Source organism: Rattus norvegicus, chromosome 6 (assembly GCF_021556685.1).
Source record: "Rattus norvegicus strain SHRSP/BbbUtx chromosome 6, alternate assembly SHRSP_T2T, whole genome shotgun sequence".
NCBI classification, from domain to species: Eukaryota; Metazoa; Chordata; class Mammalia; order Rodentia; family Muridae; genus Rattus; species Rattus norvegicus.
The window spans coordinates 132,939,372-132,963,659 of record NC_141539.1 but is presented as its reverse complement, the minus strand read 5'-3'; the positions used below and the strand labels follow the sequence as shown (position 1 = coordinate 132,963,659).

At 51.1% G+C, this 24,288-nt stretch overlaps 1 protein-coding gene and 1 long non-coding RNA gene across 8 annotated transcripts in view; one reads left to right on the top strand and one right to left on the bottom strand.

Moving 5' to 3' along the window:
* The window catches only part of Bcl11b (BCL11 transcription factor B), a 93,108-nt gene that overhangs the window by 15,795 nt on the left and 53,025 nt on the right, over window positions 1–24,288 (top strand). For 2 of the 6 annotated variants that reach the window (XM_087553501.1, NM_001277287.1), the window contains 1 exon segment: window positions 22,833–23,036. In XM_087553501.1, the coding sequence (XP_087409627.1) occupies window positions 22,833–23,036 (204 nt within the window). 6 annotated transcript variants of the gene reach the window in all.
* On the bottom strand, window positions 1,054–9,244 carry LOC103692702 (uncharacterized). 2 transcript variants are annotated; one of them, XR_015622568.1, is made up of 3 exons: window positions 9,101–9,244; window positions 3,462–3,628; window positions 1,054–1,494 (listed from the first exon to the last, which is right to left on the bottom strand). It is a non-coding gene; the product is annotated as an uncharacterized LOC103692702 (long non-coding RNA). The 2 variants fall into 2 exon arrangements; XR_015622569.1 differs by having other exon boundaries at window positions 3,462–3,625; window positions 9,101–9,216.

The following is a 24,288-nucleotide window of genomic DNA, read 5'->3' as shown; positions in this document are numbered from 1 at the left end:
CCTGTACACTGGGAGAAACTGGACAATCTGAAACCTCCTACAGGCACAGGAGGGGCAGTAGGGAAAATCTGTGGGCCAGCTTGGCCTCAGCTTGACTTTCTGGTGTGTGTCCTAGTGGGAATCAGGCATGAAAATACCAGCATAGCCAGGCCTGGGGCAGGCAGACAAGGCCTGCACAACACCTCCACCTTTAAGGCAAAAAGGGTGTCTCATCCCTTGTCTGTGTTGCCAGACATTCCGCTTGGGATGGATTTCAGAAGTGTGGGGATGCCTGGCGTCTGCAGTGCACAGCAGCCTTTGAGGGGTAGCTAGTCCCTACTTGACTTTCATCCACTGACCCAGCCTCAAAATCTTCATTTTATGTTGAAGGTCTTTCCCAATGAGAGCCTAGGGATCACTGTGGGGAAGTTTGCTTAAGAAAGCAACGAAATGTGATTTTTCAAAAGGTGGTTAATCTCCTCACAGCTTCGTCCTTATCCCTCAGCTTCCCCTGTGAACCCCCTCCCCCTGTTTCCTCCCCTCATACTGTTAATGGCCCACAGTATTTTTATTTTATGCATGGTGGGAGATATCCTTGGTCTGTCTGTCCAGTGGCGGTGCAAGAGGAGCAAGGGGAGGGGTGGGTTTCTTCATTCTAGAAGAAACTATGATGTAAAATAAGCCTTTTAGAAGTCTAAAGAGATGTGTCTGCTCCAAGCATTTGAAATGTTATTCTAATCAAAGGCACAAAGCATTCTGTGTCACCTGCCACTGACCATTCCTCCTCCTCTTAAAACCCATCCCACCCTTCCTCTCCACCCTGGAGTCTCCTGGTCCTTCCCTACTCGGGTATCAACTTTTCTTCTTCTTCTTTCTTTTTCTTTTTTTCGTTTAATAGAAAGAAAAGATTAAAGAATAAAACATCAGTGGCTCAAATGTATAACGTAATTTAATATGGCGAGAGCATTAATTATTTTAGCTTAATTGAATTCTGAGGACCCTGCAGTCCTTGTAGCTTGGTAGACAAGGCCTGTTTATTATTTCTCTGTAGATTAACAGTAAAGGAAACCCAGATAACTTTCAGTTATTTATTGTAAAATAAATGTGTCAATTCATGTGTAAAGCAAGCTGCTCAGAGATAATTGAGCCTTTATATTTTAAGAGGGGGAGCTAGGAATCACGGACTCTTCTCCCCCCAGGCTTCCGGAAATCCTTACAGATGCTTGCTGTCCAGGCCACCCTGGCACGCTGGCCTCCATGGGACCCCTGCTCCTGCCTCCCGGCTGTGGCTTCAGGGTCCCTTCCCAGCTGCTCCAGGTCTTGCTGCCATCTCCACTGGCCTTGCTGGTCCCTGCCAGTGGCCGGTGAGCAGGTGGCTGCTGATTCTTGGGACTCTGCTCCTAGCTGGCCATTGTGGCTGAGTCCACGGTGGGGTGGCTGTGACAGTGACATGGTCTGAAGTCTGCCGCCTTCACTTTGTTCCAGCAGCCTTCCTTTCCTCTCAACCAGACACTTCTAGAAGCAGGGCCCAGAGATGGATAGAGGTGTTGTTCTGTAAGTAGGTGAGATTCCCCCTGTCCTTAACTGCGTCTCCAAGGTGAGAGCTGAGTTGGGACTTGACCAGTCATCCAGTCAGAGTGTGGACTCTGTCCCTATGCTTTCCTTGGCGAGGTCTTTCTGGAGATAGTCATAGTTTGTGAACTTTCCGTTGTTTTAAACGACAGAGCAGTGGTTCTCTCCTAACGCTGCAACCCTTTAATACAGTCCCTCACATTGTGGTGACCCTGGCTGTGAAATCATTTTGGTTGCTACTTCATAGCTGTACTTTTGCCACTGTTGTGTAAAGTAACTGTCTGTGTTTCCCTGGTGTTCTCAGGTGATCCCTGTGGAAAGATTGTAGACCCCAAGGAGGTTGTGACCCACAGTTTGAGAAGCACCATGATAGAGGATTAGGAATGTACGGAAAAGATTTTTATAAAGCTCGGCTTCTAAAGGACATTCATTCATTCATTCATTCATTCATTCATTCACTGAACACCTATGCTGTTTCCCTGGGGAGGACATTCATTCATTCATTCATTCATTCATTCATTCATTCATTCATTCACTCACTGAACACCTATGCTATTTCCCTGGGGAGGACATTCATTCATTCATTCATTCATTCATTCATTCACTCACTGAACACCTATGCTGTTTCCCTGGGGAGGACATTCATTCATTCATTCACTGAACACCTATGCTGTTTCCCTGGGGAGGACATTCATTCATTCATTCATTCATTCATTCACTGAACACCTATGCTGTTTCCCTGGGGAGGACATTCATTCATTCATTCATTCATTCATTCATTCATCCATCCATCCATTCACCGAACATCTATGCTGTTTCCCTGGGGAGGACATTCATTCATTCATCCATTCATCCATCCATTCACTGAACACCTATGCTGTTTCCCTGGGGAGGGTGTCTCTCATAGGGAATGTTATCCTTGATGTTGACTGTTGGTGGGACCTTCTTGCTGCTCCCCTGCTACGGAAGAGGAGGTCCCTGGTAGCTGATTTCAAGGCTTGCCTAGGGACGGGGTGATTAGAATTAAAGCTCATGGCTGGAGGTCTGACTCAAGAATGTAAGGGGTGCCTATGATGACACCCGCTCATGGAGGTGCTGTGTGTGTGTCCCTCGTGACTCCTTCCTGTGGCCTCTCCCTGCCTCTGTTAGGAACTTCGCTCAGGCACTAGGTCCGCTCTCCTAAACTGACCTGGGTCAGGGATGAGGAGATAACAGCATTTGCTGAGGGATTGTCTAGGGGAGTGACGGAGGACGGGGTTCACTCGTCTGGGGTCTGAGGCTGTGTGGGAAAGGCAGGACGTAAAGCTGCTCTACTCAGTCAGCTTCCTTATCTGTGAGTGCAGCCAAGGATGACTGTAGCCTTCATGTGGCTTCCTGGTGAAGGGGAGAGCACTGGCATGGTGCACACGTGCAGTGCACATATTGCCCCCACCCCCACCCACACAACCCCAATCACCTGAGGTCTTCCTTCCACCATAGCAATCCTTAGGTCCTCCACCATAGCAATCTGCCGTCCAGCCCTACACTTTTTCTTTGCTTTAGGAATGGCTCCCTGAGAGAGCTGTGGCAGCATCAACTGTGTTCTGAGACTCACACACCAGATACAATGGCAGGGGGGAGATGGTGAGGGTTCACGTCCACCTCTCTGTCTAGTGTCACGTTGTGTCACTTGTGCAGCACCTCACCCTGCAAAGGGGATGGGGGCCATGGTGTCCCCTGGACTGAATCCAGGCACCTTTCTGGTCTGAGGGTGAATCACTATTTTCCCAGCCTCCTGCGGCTGCTCTTTAGCATCCTGCAGAGGATGGAGTGATATAGCACATAGGGCAGGTCAAGTCAGAGACAGACTGGGGTGGGGTGGGGGAGCACAGGAGAGCATGGGCCAGGCTTAGCAGTAATGGGAATCCTACTCTCTCAGTCTTGGAGCGGAGTCCGGCTCTCACACGTGGATTCTTCGTTCTCCTTAGAAATTCCTTAGATGGCCTCCAAAGGAAATTTGCTTTTTCCTGTTATCACCTTGTCCACACCCAAAAGGAGGCCCAGCAGGGAAGAGTCTGCTCTCTCAGCTGTCTTCCTTCTCTCTCAATGAAGAAAAAAACAATAAAAAGAGGACATGGCTGATCCCAAGGGGCTTATTATAGATATGAGAGAGAAAACACGCAGAGATAGATACATCTGGGAAAGTCTAGAGAGAACCTGACTAGACCAAGGCAGGCTATGAAGAGAGAGAAGAACCATCAACCAAGAAGGGTAGCCTGGGCCAAGAGACTGGCATAGCCAGTTATATAGGGCCAGAGAAGCTGGGGGAGGAGAAGGCCCAGTCCAGACCCTGGATAGTTGAAGTTTAGGGTAAGGCGATACAAGCTAGGAGAACCCTATAACGGTAGGGACTGAGGGATGCTGGGAGAACCTGGAGTCCAGAGTCTACTTTGATAGGTAACAGGCATCTCAGCCAGTTGTCCTGGGTTTGAGACCTAACACTCCGCTAACCTCAGATGTCAGGTTTCCGAAATATGAGATTTAGGGTAGTAGTGACAGGAGGTGGCAGACCCCCAGTTTGGAGGCGACAGGTGGCTATCACTGTGCTATGTGTGCCTGATGCCCATGTGTGTCTTCGTTAGAAGCCCGAGCAGGGGCCCAGGATGAGCCTGGATAACCCTTGTATAGACAGGGCTTGGTTTATGGTCTTAGAAACTCACTGCCGTGGAGTTTCTGAACGGGGTCCTGGTGAGCCCCACAATTTACACGCTGCTCTGAGGATACTCTGCTGCAGGCTGTACAGAAAATTCATCGTGAAAAACGAAGACGTTACTTGGGATATTCGGGAAAGAAAATAAGTGGCTTGTGCTGGGAACTGGAGATAACCCCACTTGCAGGACGCCTCAGAACACTTGCATTTGATCTGTTTGGAGTTTGTTATTTCCCTTCCAAATTAAGATGGGCTAAATCCATGTATGCCGTGGAGTGGATTATCTCTTTCTTACTGTTAAATAGGGACAACTAATTATTAGTTCTGTCTGCCCATATTCTTCCCGTCCGAGGGACAGAACCCAGGGTGAAGGTTGGGGGTTGGGTGCTGGTGGCCTGACTTCGGGGTTCCGGATGGGATGTCTACTGGGTGGTCCAGACAGAGGTCATGCCTGTCTCTTCTCCTCCGTGTGCTTTCTGGGTTCCCTGGCTTAAATGTCAAACCTCCGAATAGATATAGCTAATCCTATACTGAATTGGGCTTTGAACGTTCTATGAGACATTGAAGGACTTGCCACCGGCACACATCAAAGGGGATGAGACCGGGTTGGCCTGGCTCGCCTGGGTAGATGTCTTTAGGGAGAGGGAAGTCTGTCGTTTGGCTGGCAGACCTGGTAGGCAGCAGACAGTACCTCTGTACTCCATCTGGGGTGACATTTGAATCCCATGCCGAAGTCTGGATGTAGCCAAAAATCCTCAGGCCCCTAAAACTTGACCCTTGCCTGTGAAGGCTTTGGAGAGAGACAGGTGGCAGCTGAGGGAGCCGTGAGGTGTGAATTTCCATGGGACTAGGCTGGAAATGGTTTTTTTTTTTTTTTTTTTTGCTTGTTTGTTTGTTTGAATTTTACTCATGACAACGTTTTATTTCTGTTTTATACTCATTGTTGAAGTTATTTCCCGCCCCACAAATCATTTGTTTTATTTTGTGGAACCGTGAGGGTTTGAGCAAATCTAGACGCCTCCGGGAGTCTCGGCCCCCCTGTACCACTGGATGATCTGCGCCGCCTTCCGGGATGGACAGTTTACTGTGAATTTTATTTGATACTGCATCTCTGTACACCCAGCCCCTAGACCAGGAGCTGTTGTTACAGGACCAGAGGTGACACTGGGAGAGCAGACAGGGCTACCACAGGCTTGGTCGCTTGTCTGAACTTAGCTCTTGTGATCCCGAGTCAGGACAGACTGCCCCGGGGGGCTACTTATCTCCCAGGGAGGGTCCCATTTCACCTGTGACAGCTCGTGAGCTGTAAGAACCAGAGCTGTGACAGGCACGGCCTCAGTTCTCAGCAGCGGTCCAACATTTTACTGGATTGTGCAAGCATCGGGCTGTTAGAAGGGTAGTCCCCCCTCCTTTAGGTGGGTATCTTTGTCTGCTGGATGGCCCGTGCTTACTGGCCCAGTCTTAGAGAAGCGTTTGAGGAAGGAAGAGAGGGAAGAGAGAGAGAGAAACTTGGCTGTAGGGAGAATTTAATCCCACTCAGTCTGTTATTGTTTTTGTTTGTTTGTCTATCTGTCAGTAGTTAGCAGTTGACTAGAGTATGATTCTATCTATCTATCTATCTATCTATCTATCTATCTATCTATCTATCTATTGATAGTATGTGATAGGGTTTGTTGATGGCACTGTTGTTAGTCTTATACAAAACTGGTGTGTGTGTGTGTGTGTGTGTGTGTGTGTGTGTTTGCTCATGACTGTGCAAACAGGACAGCCTGGCCACTCCTCCTGTCCTCCTGGGTTATCTTTCCACTGAAGGTTGAGGCTTCTGTTGCTGGATTTTTAATTTAACGCATGCCTGTCGAGTGTGTGCTGTGTAGCACTATTTCCAAGGACCTTGTAAAGATTAAGCCTCCATTAAATCCTGTAAACACGTGCAGCAGGAGTTAACTCGAACCCCCCTCTACCTAGGACGGGGGAAGCAAGCAGAGATGCGGTCCTCCTTGACTCTTGGTTCTGCGTGTGATCTCTGTCCTCTAAACTCAGCCACTGCTTTCGTTTTTGCAGGAGAGGCAGCATAGCCAGGGTAGGGCCTAAGTCTGTGGGTGGTTCACTGAAGCCTGGCTTCTGATCCCTGCCCGGGAAGGAGTCCTCACTGCGGACTTCTCCTGCGGGACCCAGTGGGTCTTAACTAAGTTAGGTAACAGACAGGCTTTTTGCTCCTAGTTGGGCCATGGGTGCTGTCTACTGGAGGCCGTTCAGAGAGGAAGTGGGGCCTGGAGGACAGTGGCTTCACCTGTTCTATACTTATCAGTGGTTATGTGTCCACTGCTGCCTGTGTTGCCCCAACTGATCAGAACCATCAGGTGAGGTCCAGGGAGAGGAGGGTCAAACTGATGGCAGGGATCTGAGACCTGGAAGGAGTATTCTTGTTGTGTGACCTTGATTAGGCCCATTCCCTCTCTGGCTCCCCACCTTCTAAGCTAAAATGTGAGAAGGGGTGTTAGTATTATATGGGGGGGTGTTTCATAAACAGAGTCTTGGATCCCCAGTCCGGGGGAGGGAAAGGTTAGACCTCCTGGTAAGCCTCAGACCTGGGGTGGCATCTGTGGCTTCCCACATAATACCTGGACCTGGACCCTACACTCCTGGATTAGACCCGTGGTAAACTATTTAGATGTGCCTCCCAGCCAGGGCAAACCTCCAGTCTAAAACAGCCATACCTAAGGATTTGTCAACAGAGCTGTCATCTGGGGGCTAGAGCCAGGGGCCGGTTTCAATGACTTTCAGGTTGTCAGCATGACCTTACAGGGACAGGGCAACTGCAGGTGTAGGGATCAGCCCTTAAATGCAGAGCCATGTAAAATGGCTATAGCCCCAGTGCCTGGGTTACACCCCAGTGATGACACACTAGTTAGCGTCCAGGAAGAATAAACCTGGTTTCCCTCGAACTGTCTGAGTGGCTTCCTTTCAGTTTTTCCAAGACAGATCAGATTTCTATAGAGGGTAGGGGTCCAGTTAGAGATGGCCCTTGAGGTTATGGACCTCATAACCTCACCCTGGGTTTAGGGTGCTGGGAAGGGTCAGGATCCTTCTCCCTTAAAAAGAAATAGAAGTGGTCCTCCCTTAACCCTTTCCCACCTCATAGCTGGAAAGCCAGTCGCAGGGTCCTAGACCAGAACTGAATTCTTTCTTGGGAGTCGGGTCTGCCCCACCCCCACCCGAGTTCAAAGCGAGCCAATTAAGGGACCCAAACAGTGCGGTCTTCCCTGCATCATTGGCTTGTAAAACTTTCCCTGCAAACCAGGCGACTTTATTCGCTGGGAAGGGGGAAAATGGCATGTAATTTTCCTGACCTGGCCTTTGCTCTGGGGAAAAAAGTGATTTTCGTAAACAGAGTCTATCGAATCGCAAAGGAGGTCGGGATCTGTATACTGCAGTGCAGGAGTCTGGAAAGTGGCCCTTGGTTGTGGTAGTGGTCCCAAAGGTTTCAGGGTGCTTTTGAGGCCTAAGAGGGTCATCTGGGGTGGGGATGGACATCAAAATCTTCTACATTCTGACCTTGAACCTCCTCAGGCTCTTGCCACAAGGCACCACTAATGCAATTTCCCTTGCGCCTGGAACCTGCAGCTTAAGAGACCCATCTCCTTTCCCGCCTCTGGCCGCAGCAGCCCTTCCCCCACCCGGCCTCTGGTCCTTCCTAGACTCCAAGAAGAGGGGACTGTTACTGTGCTTCTTGGCCTGATCCACGTGGTATGCATCTTCAGACCGTCGTCTTGGAGGGCACTTGGAAGTTTGGGTCCACTGACACCAGTTCACTCAGCAGGAGAACACAATGGCCTCCCTTGGAGCCGGCTGCGCAGTGCTCTAGCCCGGCACAAGGCACACCTACACCTTGGTGTTTACACCCGGGCCTCCCTGGCTGCTGGTGACCGTCCCCCGGCCCTGCTGAGTTGGCTGGGGACCTCCGATGAGCAGCTTTCTTTCGGGCCTTGGGACTCTCCAGGTCCTCCTCCGGCCATTCCTGCTCGCCCTCCTCGCCGTGCACGTTGATTGCACCCTGAGCGGGAGGAGAGCGGGTCCGGGGCCATGCATAATTCCCGGGCTTAATGGAGCAGCTGCCCGCGCCGGGCGGGAGCAGGCACAGCTGACCCTGTAGCCGTCTGGCCTCGCGGGGCAGGCGCGTTCCTTTCTTCCCTGTCCGCTTCGGCCCAGGTCGGAGGAAGGGGTGGGGGCTGGGCGAGCCTAAAGGCCACTCCTAGGGGGAGGGTTCGTCCTTCGAGCTTCCATTCTTGCAACTTTTTGCTTTGGGTTTGGGGGATGGGGTAGGGGGCCATTGAGTCGTAGCCGCTCCGACCCGCTCCTGCAGGAGTTGCAGTGCGGGTTTCCACAGAGCGCGCCAAAGTCCTAGACTTTTTTTTTTTCCTTCTTCTTTTATGTGCCCCTTGCTCCACCCCCACCTCCACTCCGGCACCTTGGCGGCCCCTAGTCCAGCCGCAGTCCAGCAAGCACACCGCTGGCTCCATGCCAGCCCCTTTCCCGGGCTGCAGGAGAGGGATGGAGGCGGGGACCAAGGTCAAGGGCGGGAAGGCCGCCCGCCTTGGGGCCCTTTGTGCACTGGCTGCCCTTCCCCCACCGCTCGCCCTCCTCTGCCCACCGTGCGGGCGCCAAGTCGAGTGACCCCTGGCCAGAGGGATTGTATTTCAGAAGCTCCTGGAAGCTGCCAGTGGCCTCTTCCCCGAAAGCCGCCACCGGGAGGGGCAGACCTCACAGCCCTTGTGACTTTTGTCCTGGCTCCTGGGGCCGCCCGGGAACCCCCCCCCCCCCACCTTTGCCGCTATCGCTCAGATGGGATCTTAAGCTCACCTTGGCCTAAGGATCCAGGTGAGACCGGAAGGCAGGGGCCTAAGTTCCCTCCTGCAAGCTTGAGTTCCTGCGGGTCAGGCTTTCCCCATAGTGGGAGAGCAGGACCTGCTGTTTCAGAGGGGAATCTTGGGGCTGTGACCTGGAAACACTCGGGGACAAAAGTTTTCTCAATTGTGCTGTAATGGAACCCGTCACCGGATTCGGGGGAGGGGAGGCATGGAATTATTAGGAATGGAGTTAGCCCCCTCCTCAACCTTTGCTACTTCTCTTATCAAACCCCTAGAGAGAATTTGTATGCAAATGCCACCTAGCTAGATAGAATTCCGGTCCTTTATCTTAAAAATCCGGCCTCACAGTTGAAGCTCTCCAGGAGCTGGAAAAAACAGTGGTGAAACATTTCTTCGGAGCTGGTACTCAAAAAAACGTGTTGCTTGCCTGTGGAAGATGAGGCTGTTACCTTACCCGAGACATCGTTTGCAACATAGGATTGGTCCCAATTCTCTGCTCTCTATTACTCAGAAATAAGTCTGAGGTAGACTGAATCAATTCGTTCATGTGTACTTAAGGTTTGGGCTTGACTGGGCTGCGCCTTCTGCCCTCTCTGGGTCCTGTGTCAACAATGCCTTCCTGGCATTTTGAGAGAAAGTTGATCCTCAAAAGGGGGAAAAAAACGCAACAAAAAAACCAAAACGCACAAGTTTAGCTAATCCAAACTTGGAGCAACTGGCTTTTCTGGTGGAGTCTGAAGGTACTTGTCAATTTATTTGTTGAAAAGCCTTGGGGAGCAGTAAGTCGTTCCCTGGAACGGAAACCCGCCAATCCTGGATAGGAAGGGTTTCTCTCTGCCCGAACTTGCTCCTGGATTTCTCAGACGTCCATTTATGACAGTTCCAACAAGACAGAAACTGTCTTTGGATATCTGTAAATATGGTTAAAGATCACAACCATGCCTTCAGAATGGGCCGAGAGGAAAGACCAGTTCTGTGTCTGATTAATATTTATGTACCTGGGTATCTTTACAGAATGAAAGATGAAACGCCGTGTGTGTGTGTGTGTGTGTGTGTGTGTGTGTGTGTGTGTGTGTGTTTGTACACACATATCCCAGCTCTTCACAGTCAAGGGAGATGAGCATTCAGTGTCTCTGGAGGCTGTGTGTGAGAGGAGGGCTCACTGTTCATGCTTAATGGCCACCACCCCAAGGAGAAGGCCAGTTTAGCACTAGTCCTTTCCTCACTGATAATTTTAAAAATTATATATGGCCCCATTCCCTGGCCCCCCACGATTTGAGTTAAGGCTTAAGACTTCTCAGTGGAAGGTTTTCTTCTAGGGCTGGACTCCCCCTCAGCCCCAGGTGCCATCCTTCAGGGTAAGGGCGTGTGGATCCTTCACGTCTCGGTGCTCCTCAGAGTGACAAAGTGCTGGCCGGCTGTGTGGGGCTGAGCCCTGAGCTGTGTCCTCGGGGCACAGGTGGCTTTGCCTGGGCCTCGCTTTGTTCAGGAGCGGTGTGTGGGAGGTGTGCATGGAAATGGGGCTCTGGGTCAGCTGCATCTCCTGGCCATTCAGCCACTGGGGTGGGTAGCAGCGGAAGAAGCCTCCCAGAAGCATCTTCACATTGGCTGCCCGGAGAAATCTCCATGTTCTTGTAGGGTTTCCTACCACGCTGCTCCCCTTGACGGCACCTGCACCCTGCTTAAGCATTTGATAAATATTTGTTGCTTTTGGAGTATCAGGTGCCGCCTCAGGGCTTAGGTACTGGGGGTGGAGATTGGATCCTTGGCACACAGCCTGGGCTGTCCAGGGCCAGCCAGTCCCTCATCTGTAGAATGGGGACGCGTCTTTTTTTTGTTGTTTTTTTAACCTACCAGTCCCCATCTATAGAGGAGCACAAGCCAGTGGAGAGAAGCGGCTGATTTCATAGGCGTCACACCGTCGGGAGAAACTGTTATTGTTTGGGCCCTGGGGGCGGGGTGACTAATTTGCAAAGAGGAAAGGGATCCTATAGCTGCTTGTATAGGGTGTTGTTTTTAATGCAAAGAGGAAGCATTTAGGGGAGAGGCTTACGGCGGCATACCACAAGGAAACGCCCTTCCCCCCCACTCCATTCGCTTCAGAGGCCCTTCTCTCTAGCTCCCCACCCCCAGCTTCTTATTTTTTGGGGGAACGTGATGTGATTCATTAACTTAAAGCCCATTGGTGTTGCTGTAACCCTTGACCTGAACACAGGAGAACGTGTCCTCTCCCCTTTTGATGGATGCTAGGTTCTGGCTGTGGAAGAGCAGGGAGCAATTTGGGGGTGAGGGTGTGTGTTTGGGTGGGTGGGGGGATGGGATACACACTTGGGGGAAATGTATACAGCAGGCAGCCTTTAAATGCGTAGCCTTGCGCCCGTGCAGGTGAAAAGGAACTCGGATCTGGATTTCCTTTCTCTGCCTCCTCAAAGCTCTCAGAAATTAGCATCTGTACCCATCGAGCACGCAGCTGGCGGCTATGAAATGGTACCTTCCTTCACGAGGGAGAAGCAGACTTCCAGTGGCCTGCAGGGGGCCAACACTTTACCTTTTTTGTTGTTGGCAATTTTTTTTTTAAACCTCAAAGAGGCTTGTTTTCTTTTCCCTCTGCAAATACTGGGTGACTTGAATTCAAGTTCTAGTAATAACGATAACCTCTTGCTGGACCCAAAGCCTCCAGGCTCGTCCTGGCCTTTAGGTACACGGATACTGACCTTGCTGTGTATCTGAAGTGTTTGTCAGCTTGGCCTTGAGTTTGGGATGGTGTGTGTGTATGTGTGTGTACCCTCAGAGCCCCTGCCCCAACCTCTTTACTGGGGGTGGGTGGCGGGATGGCAGATAGGCTAGGTTTGTACTGTAGGGCAGGCTTGTAGCCAGGTGTGTGGCACCTGTAATTGAATTCAGACCTGAGTGAGTTCCTTGTGGGCATTCGAGGATGCTCGAGGTGGGTATCGAGGCTCACGGCTCTCTCGGTGGCCGCATCTGGGCTGGAAACATCACGGGACTCTATGGAGGCCAAATGGTGTGTGAGGCAGCAGACATCCTAGACGCCCGTGCACTTCTGTCTGCAGGAGCAGGATCTTTCGTCAGTGGCAGCTCCTTAATTAACCCGCAGATTAGGGCTGCCTTCTCTTGACAAGCACGTATATTTTGGGGTATAATACTCTTGTTCCCCTCACACCCCAACCGGAACCGCTCAGGAGCCTCCCCAGGGAGCCAGGGACTCTTCTCCCCCTCTCGTCTTCTCAGCTTTACCCTTCCTGTTCCCTCCTGCCCACCCTTCCCTTAAACCCAAGTGGGCTTGTAGCTGAGTGGAGGACCGGCGTGTTACACACAGCTAAATAAATCATGTTTATGCTTGGCATTCTTGGTAGTGAAAAAGCTGTTGGCTGTTTCCACTTCCTTATTTCTCAGCATTTGCTTCCTACCTGCTTTTGAGCCCATGCCCAGAAATAGTAGTTTTGTCAAATGAGGGGAGAATGCCAGCCAGCTTTTCCTCCTGCCAAGGAAGCTGCTGGATTTTGCAAAACAGAGTGACTTTTTTTTTTTTTTTAGTGACACTGATTCCCCCCCCCCCCCTCAAAGAAATCAGGGTGTAGAGTAAGGGGTATTTAAAATGCACATGGAGAACGGGAGGAGAAGAAAAAGCTTCCTAGCCACTTCTACTCAGGGCTTGTAGCAGGCAAGGTTAGAAAAGAGAGGTCTGGGTTTTTGTGTTGTTCTATTCTCCCAGGGCAGCAGGCACCCGTAGGAGGTGCAAAGGCCGATCTGAGCCGGGAGAGCTGAGTCAAACTCCTGTTTTTTTTTGTTTTTTTTTTTTTTTGTTTTTTTGTTTGTTTGTTTATTTGGTTGGTTTTTTTTTTTCACTCCCAGGACTCCATTTTCTCAGATTGGGAGATATGGTGCAGTGATTTTTTTTTTTCCCCTTTCTTTCCTTCTGTTCAGTTTTGGGTCTGTTTGGTTCCGGAGGCTTCCAGAATAGCACTTGCTGCATTCTTCCTCTGAGGTACCAGTTAGGAATGTCACCCTGGGCCGGGGCAGGAGCTAGTCAGTACGCGGCTGACAGTCACTGCTTCTGTACTGCGTGAGCTACGCAGGCCTCCCGCCTCTGCCTTTCACCCATGGGGTTGTTTGGGGGGCACGTGAAAAAAGTCACTTTCGTGATGGGTCCTGTCTGCCAGGCAGAGGGTTTCCTGGGTAATCGAAGCCAAGCACAGGCTTGTGGGTTTAAAAAAAAAATGTAAAGGAACAATTTCAAAAACAAGTAAATGGCAGAGAAGCAGTCCACTCCTGGGGGAAGGTGAGACTGGTTTCTCTCTGGAAGGCCCTTGCAGCGATTCTGTCTATGGTCAGGCACGTCAGCCGTGCTGTAAAGATGGCCAGGAAAAAAAAAATTACGATAAAATCAAAGTGGGCATGCTACGCTCTTCCAGGATTTCTAATGGAAACAGTTTGCAGTAAAGATGATATTTCCACTGAGACCGCACTGCCAGCACCTTTAATTACATTAAATAGCGGTATAGACCTCAGCTGAATGTAAACCCCCGGTACGTCCGCCGCCGTGAGCTCGCTAGATTGACTCGTAAGCACCCGTGCTGCCAGGGTTAATGGGACGACCACACCTTTATTAAATTAATCCCTCCAAGTGTTAATTTTTACATATTTTGTTGTGTGCGCACCCCACATGACCTCTGGTGTGTTAGAAGATGAAAATAAATTTCACATCAGGAAGAAAAAAATTAAAAAGGTGGCTGTCAGACTGCTTGGTCTCCCTTAAAAGGAAATGGGTGTTTTTTTTTTTTCTTTCACTTTTTAAAATTTTTATTTATTTATTTATTGCCATCAAATGCTACTAGGCTGGAAAGCAGGCTCACGATATGTGTATTAAATACCATCCACGTACAGAAAAGTGAGGTAAAGGGACGACTTGGTTGAGAGTAATTACAGGCCTGCTCAGTTCTTTAGTCAGTGACATTTCAGACCTAGCTCAGAAACAGAGAGACAGAAAGAGCCTGCCCTTATGTGAGGCAAAGCATCCGACCCCACATTCCGTGTCCGTCCAAAAGAGGTGCAGAGAGATGACAGTGTGGAGGTCAGTTGAGTCTAGAGGAGAGCTGGATTAAAAAAATTAGGGTCGGGGAGATCAATTGCTTATAACGGACGCGTGCAACACAAACAGACCACGCCGGGAAGGGCGAGCGCCGGGAAGGGCGAGCGGGGACTCTCTTTATGGCTGATTATTCTCCCCCTTTGAACTTTCTCTTTACCAAGTTTACTTACTTCTAATCCATCTGAAACAAGAAACCCTGTCACCCCAGAGGCTGGGAGTTCACTTCTGTCCTGCTGGAGTTTTAGGGTCCGGTCTGTAGAACAGTGTCTGTGCTGACCTGCCTCACCCAGCAGCCCCACTGTGTGCACCTTCCGTGTGCTCCATGCTCTGGGCCAGAGTCACTGTGCTAAACCCATGTCGGTCCTTTCTTTTCGTTCCTCTTTTCCACTTGCACTCTTTTCTTTCCTAATTCTCCGGGATCCTCGCAGTTCAGACTTGCGTCTCCCCTCTCCTGATTCTCCGTGTTTTCCCCAAGCAGAAGCTAAGGTTGGAGCTCCTGGCGCCTTCTAATCGCAATGAACTCTAATCCTGAACTTGGCGGCTTCTAAACCTGTTTTGTGCAGGATCAGATTTTTGACGAGGGGCAATTTCAGTGTTTTCGGGTCATTGGTGTCAGGCCCAGTGGCTGCTGTCAGGGAGGATAACAGAGTCCTTAGTTGGAAACTCCCAGGAGGCCCCAAATCTGACAATTCATTCCCTGCCTTATTTCCCTCTGGTCACGTGACTTGTTTTCACTATGGATTTCCCCGAGACTCCACCCCTTGAGCTGTAAAGGAAAGAAAGGCAGGGGACATATAAGGAGCGCAGGAGCGAGCTTGTCCTTGGAGTCTGGTCTTGAGTTTTATTTGTGAAAGGACTGAAGGGTCCTGACCTGTAACTGTCAGGCTCTTCTTTCTTGGAGGGCACACAGCGTACGGAGCTGTTGACTTTCATTGGTAGGCGGCATCTTCATGGGCTCTGAGCCCGTGTGCACATGTGGTAAACTGTTCGAGTTTCTGTGTGAAGTTTCTGAAGTACTTGACTGACTAGGATTGGAGGGCGGGATCTGATAAGGGCAGGAGGACAGCAGTTTAACTAAAAGGCCTAAGGTGGGAAACAGGAGCTTCCTTTCCTAGGCATTGGCTCTTTTTATAGGTAAGATAAGAGACCCTGTCAGCCTCAGCTTTGTCCTGGCCCCTGCAGACTCCTTAAGCCTTAACCTGTCCATGTTTCTGACACAAATGTATGTGCATGTGTCTGGTGAGAGCTGGCGTCCTTAGCTTCTCTCTCTCTTTGTCACAGATGTGCTCACCCATGTTTCTCTAACTAGTTAAATGCATGGCCTCCCACTCCCGTGTCCCTAGGCCATGTCATTCCCAGAATCCTGGACCCCTAGTTGGTGGGCTAAGCCTGCCGAGATGACAGTTGAAGACTGCTATTTACCACTCTGCACGCAGCAGCCTGAAGCTTTAGTGGTAGGTGAATTGAACTTGCGTTCCAGCTGTTCCAAGAGCTCCAGGCTCCCTCAAGAGAGGCAAAAGAAGAGGTTCTGGTTTCCAGTTTCCTCAGCAGGTATTCATCTGGGGGTTGGAATCATGACGCTCAAAGGACTGACTGTCCAGCTCCCCTACCTCCCCCTGGGTAGATCTGAGGAGATGCTTCAGGGTCATCTGACACCTTAGTGACATGTGGACTGTCCTCCCTCTCCGCCTCTGGAGCCTTTGGAAGCTGTTGGAAGATTCTGGAACAGGTGGCGTAGCCTCACCTGCCTTTGGCTTTGGGTACCGAAAGGGGATCTACTCACCCCAGGGGATTTCAGCAGCTCCTCGTCTTGAGGAGGATAGGAGTTGGCAGTCACTGAAACAAACGCTCCTGGACCTTGGGAAGCGGTGCTGCTGTAGCTCAGCTTTGATTGCTAAATGCGCCTGCCAGAGAGGATGGTCTCTTTTCCAACACTGGCAGGAGGCGGAACTCAGGTTCTGGTGTGTTGTCGGAGGGCACAACCCTGCCTTTGCATCCCTTAGCCCTTCCCTGGCATGCCTGTCAGGGAGTTAAAACCGTGATGGTCTTTGGCAGGTACAGGGATGCCAGATGAGGGAGGAGTTGTGGGAAGGCAGCCTGGCTCGGGATCCAGAAGATGTGTTTTCTCCTAGGGTGCCTCTGAGCCTTTTCACGCTGGCTGCAGGAGAGACGTCCAGCTGCACGCATGGGGCCGTGAGTGGTGTCCCCGTGTGGTCATTTCAGGAAGAGGTAGTAACAGTAATGTCAGGCTCCGTCCTGCCTGTGGTCCTTTGGGCTGTGGCCGGACCTTTTTTCCCCTGTTGTGGACACCCACAGAAGCCTTTTCTGAGTCCAGTCTTAAGCACTGGATGATGGAGAAGTAAGGCAATCTCGTTCATCTGCATCCAACATTCGGTCACCCCCAGCCACCTGTAAGGTCACCGACCCTTGAGTGGGCAGTCCAGAGAAAGGGCATTGTGGGGTTGGATGTTTGGTGTCTCCCGTGTGAAGACCTGGGAGGAACTCCTAAACACATCTGTGAGACCCCATTTTCCCCTTGTGGCAAAGGACACATTCCCCAGTGAGGGACTGGAGATTCACGGTGGCCACCGCATGCTACACGTTGCTGAGACAAGAGGGGCGTCCTGCTCAGACTGAGGATCTAGAAGTGAGAGTTGGGAGTTGGGGAGCCCTCAACCTCTTCACAGTTTTCTAGGTCAGGCAGTTGCCATGGGGCTGTGAGCCCTGCTAGCCTTCCCCTGGCTTGCTTTCTAGCTCTGCCTTGGAGGTCTGGCTTGGCTTTTAGGTCTTCATGGCAATAGTTAAGATTCATTAGAGTGGTAGATGGTCTCTCCTGCTTTTTAAATTATCATTGCATTTTATTTCTTACCGATGAAAGAACAAAAGAATCTACTTGTTGAGCTTTGCTCCCCAGACCTGGGTCGCAAGGACAGTGAGTGACAGAGAGGTTTTTTTAGGAAACCTTTCTGTTCCTCCTGTCTCGACTGCTCCCCACCCCCACACACAAATGGAGTGGGAGAGAGGCTAGTGATGCCAGGCCCAGACCTTGTCTGGGGAGTTACCCAGGCCCATCTCCATTAAGGTGGCACCCCACCCCTTTGAAATAGGCAATTGCCAAAATGGATGTCATTGGCTGCTAATTAGGTGAATTTTAACTGCAGGATCATTTTGCCGGCTAATACCGTTATTATGTGCTTCCTTGCGAACCCGTGGCGCGGCTGTTACAGTGTGAGCTCAGCCCCAGCAGACATGGAGCAGGGTTGGTTGTTGAGGTTCTTCTGCGTGGCTGCTGGCTTCCTCCACTCCCACTTTCTGTGTTCACATCAGGGCCAGTGAGAGCAGACCCTGAGGTGCCCAGGCCGTGCGCACCAGTGCCCCTCCTCTCCACGTGGCACTGTCCCCCAAGTTTTGGGCCTCTAGACTAGCCCAGTACCTGCATGTTATGGTTTGAACCTATCTACGTGGTACTACCGCAGGGAATCGCGCTCTGAGCAGGTTCTGGCTTTTCAAGTCTAATCTGCCTTCACCTCCATCTTCTCTCTCTCTCTCTCTCTCTCTCTCTCTCTCTCTCTCTCTCTCTCTCTCTCTACCAAACCGGAAAAAGAATCTTAATTTCCTGTCGAGCTGGGAGGAGGCGGGCTACAGTCAGGATAATGATTCTTAAATATGAGCAATGCGTCTGGTTACATGTTATTTTTCCTCTACCCTCTTAATACACGGCACTTTTTTTTCTTTATCGTCCTTAAGACAAAGTAGCTGGCAAAATATTTAAGTGATCAGAAACAAATGTTTTTATTTGCCTGCGTGCGAATTGGGTTATCTGCCTATCTTGTTTACGAAATTCGGGGCTGCCATCCCGCACAGTATGCTCGCCTCTCGAATCTTCCCCAGTCCCTATTTCCATATTTTCTGCGTGCTTGTTCTGTGTTAATCACTTGGCAAGCGCTTATTTGAATATTAAAAATTTCTTTAATCATCAAACGCAGGAGCACAGTCTCATGAATATTCATATTCTCCCCCCCTCCTCAGACTGGATTCTAGTTCATTACCCTGCAGTAAAAGCCAAACAGCCATCAATCGCTCTCATTACTGGCTCTGGCGTTTTGATTGGCTGCCTGCTGCCCATAGACCTTTTTTTTCTTTTTTCTTACTTTTTTTTTTTTAAATTTCCCTTCTCCTATGAGCTGTCTTATACCTGCCAACAACTTTAAAAAAAAAATCAACAATGCAAGAATAAATTTCTCTGGTTGAAAACAACTTAGTGAACTTGTCAAACAGCCCTTGTAGCTTGCTGGGCCCTCCCAGGACCCTGGGACCACAAATCTCCCTCCTCAGTCCTTCTGGTCCACCCTAGTCTCACCAAAAAACAAAACAAAACAAAACAACAACAACAACAAAAAAAACCCCAACAAAACAAAACAACCCCAAAACAGGGGAAAAGGGGGGGTAGAGAAGAGATAGAATTAAATAAATAAATAAAAAAAGAGAAACTTGAGCTCAGAGAGATGAATATTTGTCAAGAGAGTTGACGTAAGTTTCATTTGCATAATGACTTTGTACTTCTGCATTAATAAAATTTGCATATGAAGCCATGTTAATTACTCCTGATCATGCTTTTTGCATTCATGCATAGTAATTTTCTCCGACTTGTGAGAATTAATGTCTTGGCACGAGGGGGGGGAAGGGGCGCGGGGACTGTCAGGTTCCCTCGCCAGAGTCCCTCGCTCACACGCGCTGGCGTGGCTGTCTGTCTCCTTCTTTGATCTCTGACTCATTTTTGAACTATCAGTAGGAGTTCTCGCCTTAAAAAAAATATATCCGTTGAAAGGCACCAGTAGGGAGAAAAATAGACTTCTGTACGGTGTGTGCCAGGGTGCCTCTTGGGCTAGGAACATGGAATCTGCCACCTCCCGGTTGCAGAGTGGCAGCCCCAGGATGCTGCACCAGGAAGGCTGCGCGGGAGGGCTTGGTTCCCTCAACAGGGGCTGGGCGGTTCCAGGCATTTTTTGTGTCTACACGCTCCTGATGGTGGGCGTGTTGCTGCTTAGTGCGCATGTGCAGGGCATGGAGCCCAGCATCTGCAGGGACTGCTCGAAAAGGAGGTGGGCTTCAGGCTCCCTCCAAGTGCCTCACCCTAGGAAGGCATCAACAGTGATCTTGTCCTCTGTTTGGACTTCAGCCATCATACCCGAGGCTGGTTTTGGAGACTTTTTGGATATTCCTTCGTACGAGGCTCAACAACCAAGAAGTCCGCCTGACCTTGACTTCGGAGCCTCGTTTTCACGTTTTTTGTTTCTTTTTTTGTTTTTGTTTTTTTTTTTTTGAGAGGGGCAATATATCCCCGCCCCATAGGAATGTTTTATGCTTGCATAGCAAAATACACGTATCATTTTATTTATTTCTTTCGCCCTAATTAAAATGTACTTTTATGATAAAAATCGAGGCAGCCAGGGTTTCATTAATCCGCTCGAGATCCTACAAGAAGCTGCGATGGTGCCTGCATCCTTCCCCCACATACCTGGATACATATGGGTCTGTTTGGACTGGCTTAGACTGCGAAAGGAAGCGTCTTTTAAAAGAAAGTGTGAAATTGTATGGTGCACATTGTTACTGTGCCCGTGTGTGCACGATGAACTGTGGCACACGGTGGCGCTCAGGACAATTTTGTGGGTTAGTCTCCCACCTCCTCCTTTATGTGGGTCCTGGGGATAAACCCTCAACTTCTGAACCATCTCACAGGCCCACATCTTCTGTTCATTCTGGGAACAGAAACCAAGTCCCCATGCCCACTAGGAAAGCACTCCCAATGATGAACCCCCATCTCAGAGGGCTTTTTAAAGAAGTGTTCTGAAGAGGCTTGTAGGGTGTCTTCCCTGCTGGAGCAGGCTCTGTGCTGTGAGGAGACCTGGTGAGGAGAGGAGAGACAGTCCCAGGTCTGGAAACAAATGACCGTTGTGAGTAAGGATGGTAGTGGCCACATTTACTAGGTGGCTGGCTCTGTCTGCGCAGTGCCCCGACAGACCCCTGGGGCTGGCATCTCTGTGAGCTACCTCAGGAGCTGTCTGTTTTAGCTCCAAGGCCAGCATCCCTTCCACTGGAAGGTGGAGGTTGGGAGGCACCGGCCGTCCTCACCTTGGATTCCCTTGTAAATGGAGATGTGCATATTGTGAAACTTTTAGTTCGTTCCATTTGGGGCTTTGGATTTATGTGCAATGTGGTGTAGCCGTCACTACTGTTTAATTGGTCACGCCCTCCGAAGACCACATAACCCATTAGTTCTCCACCGCCCCCAGCCCCTGGTAATTACTACTTGGTTTCCTGATATTTGGCTGCCCGGGAGCTCACGGTGGCGTTATAGCATGGTGGCTTTTCATTCAGCTTTTGGGGGAGCTGGATCCAGGTCCCACTGTGTGCAAAGCTCAGACGGAGGTCAGCGGTGCCTAGAAGGGGTTGCTATAGGGACCCCACACCCTCCTGCCCTTGGAGCAGTAGACATTAGTGAGGCTATCATACCTGATGAGGGCCTGTGGCCACCTGTCTAGCCAGTGTTACCACCTGGTATGGGTGTGTGGCTTCATCGTGACAGACTCTGGTTCAGCCCCAGGGACCTCCTTCCAGAAGGCTGTGGAGTCAACGCTATGCTATTTCCCTTTTGCTCCTTGGCCATTCTTTCTGTCAGCGTCGACTCTGAGGAGCTCCCGTGGGCATTCTCAGCCGTGATCCGTGGTGCTAGCTGAGTTATGGCCCTTTGTAGAGCCAGAAGCCTTTTCCTTTCACTAATGGATGGGCTGAGGTCCAGGCTTCTCTGTTTTCTTCCATCCCCATGTGGCCCTTGGCTTCAGGATACCGGGTACCCTGGTCACTTTACTCCAAAGCAACCATAGCGGTAGGAACGGGCTTTGCGCATGTCCCAGCGTGCTTTCTCTTGGGTCTCAGTTTCTCCCTGTGGAGTGGGAGGTGGTCCTCTCTGTTCCTAATGGTGCCTATCTTACCCTTGGTGCAAATTCACTGTGATGGCTTTCAGTGACCCTAACTCTCTGGTTTAAAAGGAAGACCCCCCCCACCCCCCACCCCCACACAGGGACTCACGGCCATTCGTGGACAGGGTCAAGTACAGTGTCTTGATGCAGAGGGCTTTGAGGCAAACACTGGCCTCCCATGGGAGCCAGGTAAGTCTGGCCTCAGATCGTACTTGCTTGAGGCCCATAGGAAAACTCTGGCTTTTTGCTCTTGGCCCTTTGGGGGTTATGTGCCAGGGCAGAGACAACTGTGCCTTGTACGAGTATGTCACTGCCTCAGCAGGGTCTGGCAGTGTCAATGCTGGGCGTAGGCCTCTTGGCTAGACATCTCAGTGCTCGAGCTCCAAGCTGGGCCCCTTCTCAAGTGCCCCAAGTACCTGGATCCTGTATTCACATGATCCTGTATTTACACGTAAGACATGGGATTTCGAGGAGGCTTGAAACTGCTGAGGTTGCCGATTCCTACAGTTCTGGCCTCTGTTGGGCTCTGTGCAATGGGCGTCCTACATCCTCATGTTCAGGGGCGTGGTAGAGACCCGATCTGGAGGCTCCCCGCTCTCCGAGGGCTTGTGTGGTTCTGTGGTGGCTACAGGGTAGGCAGATCCCACCTGTGCAGATCTGCAGGTGTCAGGAAGCGAAGCTCTGGCCTCCCTTGAAGAGCTGGTGAGGCTTAGCTGTCCAGGATCTTGTTGGTGTTTTGGGTTTGGTTTTCTTTCTTTTTTTTTTTCTCTCGTCTCTCTGATGCTTCTCTGCTCAATTATTTACTCAGGGAATTTGGGCTTCTTCACTTGTGGTTTTGGCAAGGGCTTCACACAAATGTTTTGCCCTGGTGGTCTCCTAACCAATGTAAGATAAATGGCCAAATCAAACCCAGGCCTTGCTGGCAGTGGAGGCTCCATGTGGGGCGGGGTGGAGGCAAGGCAGCACCCTCGCCGCCCCTGTTCATTGCTGTCACTGGCTGTCCGATGAGGGAGTGGGGACTCCCAGGGTGAAGACCATGGGCCATGCTAGGTTTTCTTGTGGTAAGGGAGGGAGGAGGAGCTCAGGGCACCTTGTGAGCTTCTGGGGCTTGGGTGCCACTTGTCAGAGTCCAGCAAGCCCCAGGCAGTCAGCTAGGCAGGAGGCTCATTAGCGCCCAGACTCTTGGAGGTAGACTTGAGGTGGCGCAGGCCTGTCCGGAGAACCTACACCGACATAGTTTCTTGCCTCTTTCAAGGAGGGGTGGCTCATATTTTGAGAGAACAAACCGCCAAGCGAAGCCCACTCCAGTTCGTTCTGAAAGACTCTTGTAGGGAACCTTTACTGGGAGTGGGGCCCTGACAGGCCTTCTATGCTAGGCTCCCTGCACTAGGGACCCCCAAGGCAGGCCCCCTCCAGAAACTATCTGGCAGCTGCAGGTGTAGTCCCTGCTTATAGCCTTTGTGCACCCCTTCTCCCTTGCCCCTGGACCGCAGTTGCCGCTGGTGTCCTCGGGACCGAACCCTCTCTGAGGCTGCCTTTCTGTAGCCCAGTGACCCTGGCCCCCTCTTGTGCCCCGAGCTCCTTGTACAGTCCAGGGCCCAACTGACCAGTGTTTTCTATTGTTTTTTCTCCAGGGCCGTGCAGGCCTGCCCAGCTGCCATCGATGGCCCCCATAGCTGCCTCCTCTTCCCACCCTCCCACCTCCGTGATTACTTCACCTCTGCGTGCCCTGGGCGTTCTCCCACCCTGTTTCCCGCTGCCTTGCTGTGGTGCACGCCCCATCTCGGGCGACGGGACTCAGGGTGAGGGTCAGATGGAGGCTCCCTTTGGATGCCAGTGTGAGTTGTCAGGTAACAGAGTCGCTGCGGTGGGGGAGGTGGGCTCCCGGGATGGCGGGCTGTGCCCCGGGCCGAGCCGGGGACCCAAGGTGGGAACCCAAGGGGGGGTGTGCCCCCCCCACTTAAAAAGCTTTTTTGGGGGGGATGGCAGCAGAAGTGCCAATGATGTCAACTGAACTGTAAACCTGTGTCGGTTCCCAGGGGGTCAAGGGGCCGTCGTCCCCGTATATCCCCCACCCTTAAATTCTGAGAGTCTCACTCCCAGAATGCACCGCCCGACCTCCAAATTTCATCTCTTTGGGCTGTTTAGCTAAAGTTTAATTGGATAACACTTAACATCTGAAGTTTTCCTCTGCCCCTTGCCTCTGCCGCCCTGCCACCCACCCCAGACAAGGGTAGGAGAGGATTCTTGGGTTGTCTGTGTATAGTGCTGGAGCCGTTCAAAATGCTGACTTTCTCTTTGGGACAATGTGTTGCCCATTAACTTAGAGGGAAGGAAAAAAAAGTCATCTCAAAGAGGAGCCTTTTAAAAAAAGCTGTGGCCACGGGTAGCAGTCAAACATCGTGGGCGTCTGGGGCACGGGGCTGTGAAGGTCAGTGGCTCTGGGTGGACCCCGGACTTGTTGGAGGTCAGTGAAACCCCATCACACAAAGGGCATCCCCAGCCAGGTGGCAACACAGCCTACATTGCTCCCCTGCTCTGACTCCCCACAAACAGACTTCTGTGGCTTAGGGTCCCCACAAGGTCGAGGAGAGAAGGCCCTCCCTGTAGCCTCATGGTGAGGCCTGGTTTGCAACACACTGTGGCTTCGGGAGCCAGGATGCTGACACAGACTCACGTGGCAAGCAGCTGTGGCCTGGTTTCCGTGGCCAGGGCCAGGAGAGGAGAAGAGGGTGGCTGTGTGCTGGGGTACATTCAGTTTGTCCTTGCTACACTGCCAGGCACGTTGTAGGCTTTCTCTTGACTCAAGCTGTGAAAGGAAAACTATTTTTATTGGGCAAGTTTCGCTTCTCATTGACGCCGTCTCAGGGACCTCTCTAAGACAAGTAGCCCCCCCCCCCCCTCCAGGGTGAGACCTCCCTGGTCTTCCTGCTGGTGGGGCGTTCTGCAGTACTGGGCCCCATTACTCCTGCTATGACATGTGTTTGTGTCGTTGGATCTCCCATCCAAGACCGGGAACGCTGGTTCCTTACTGGGCTCAAGTCTTGAGTGTATCAAGCAGAGACCAAAGTCACCCAGGAAGCCTTTCTG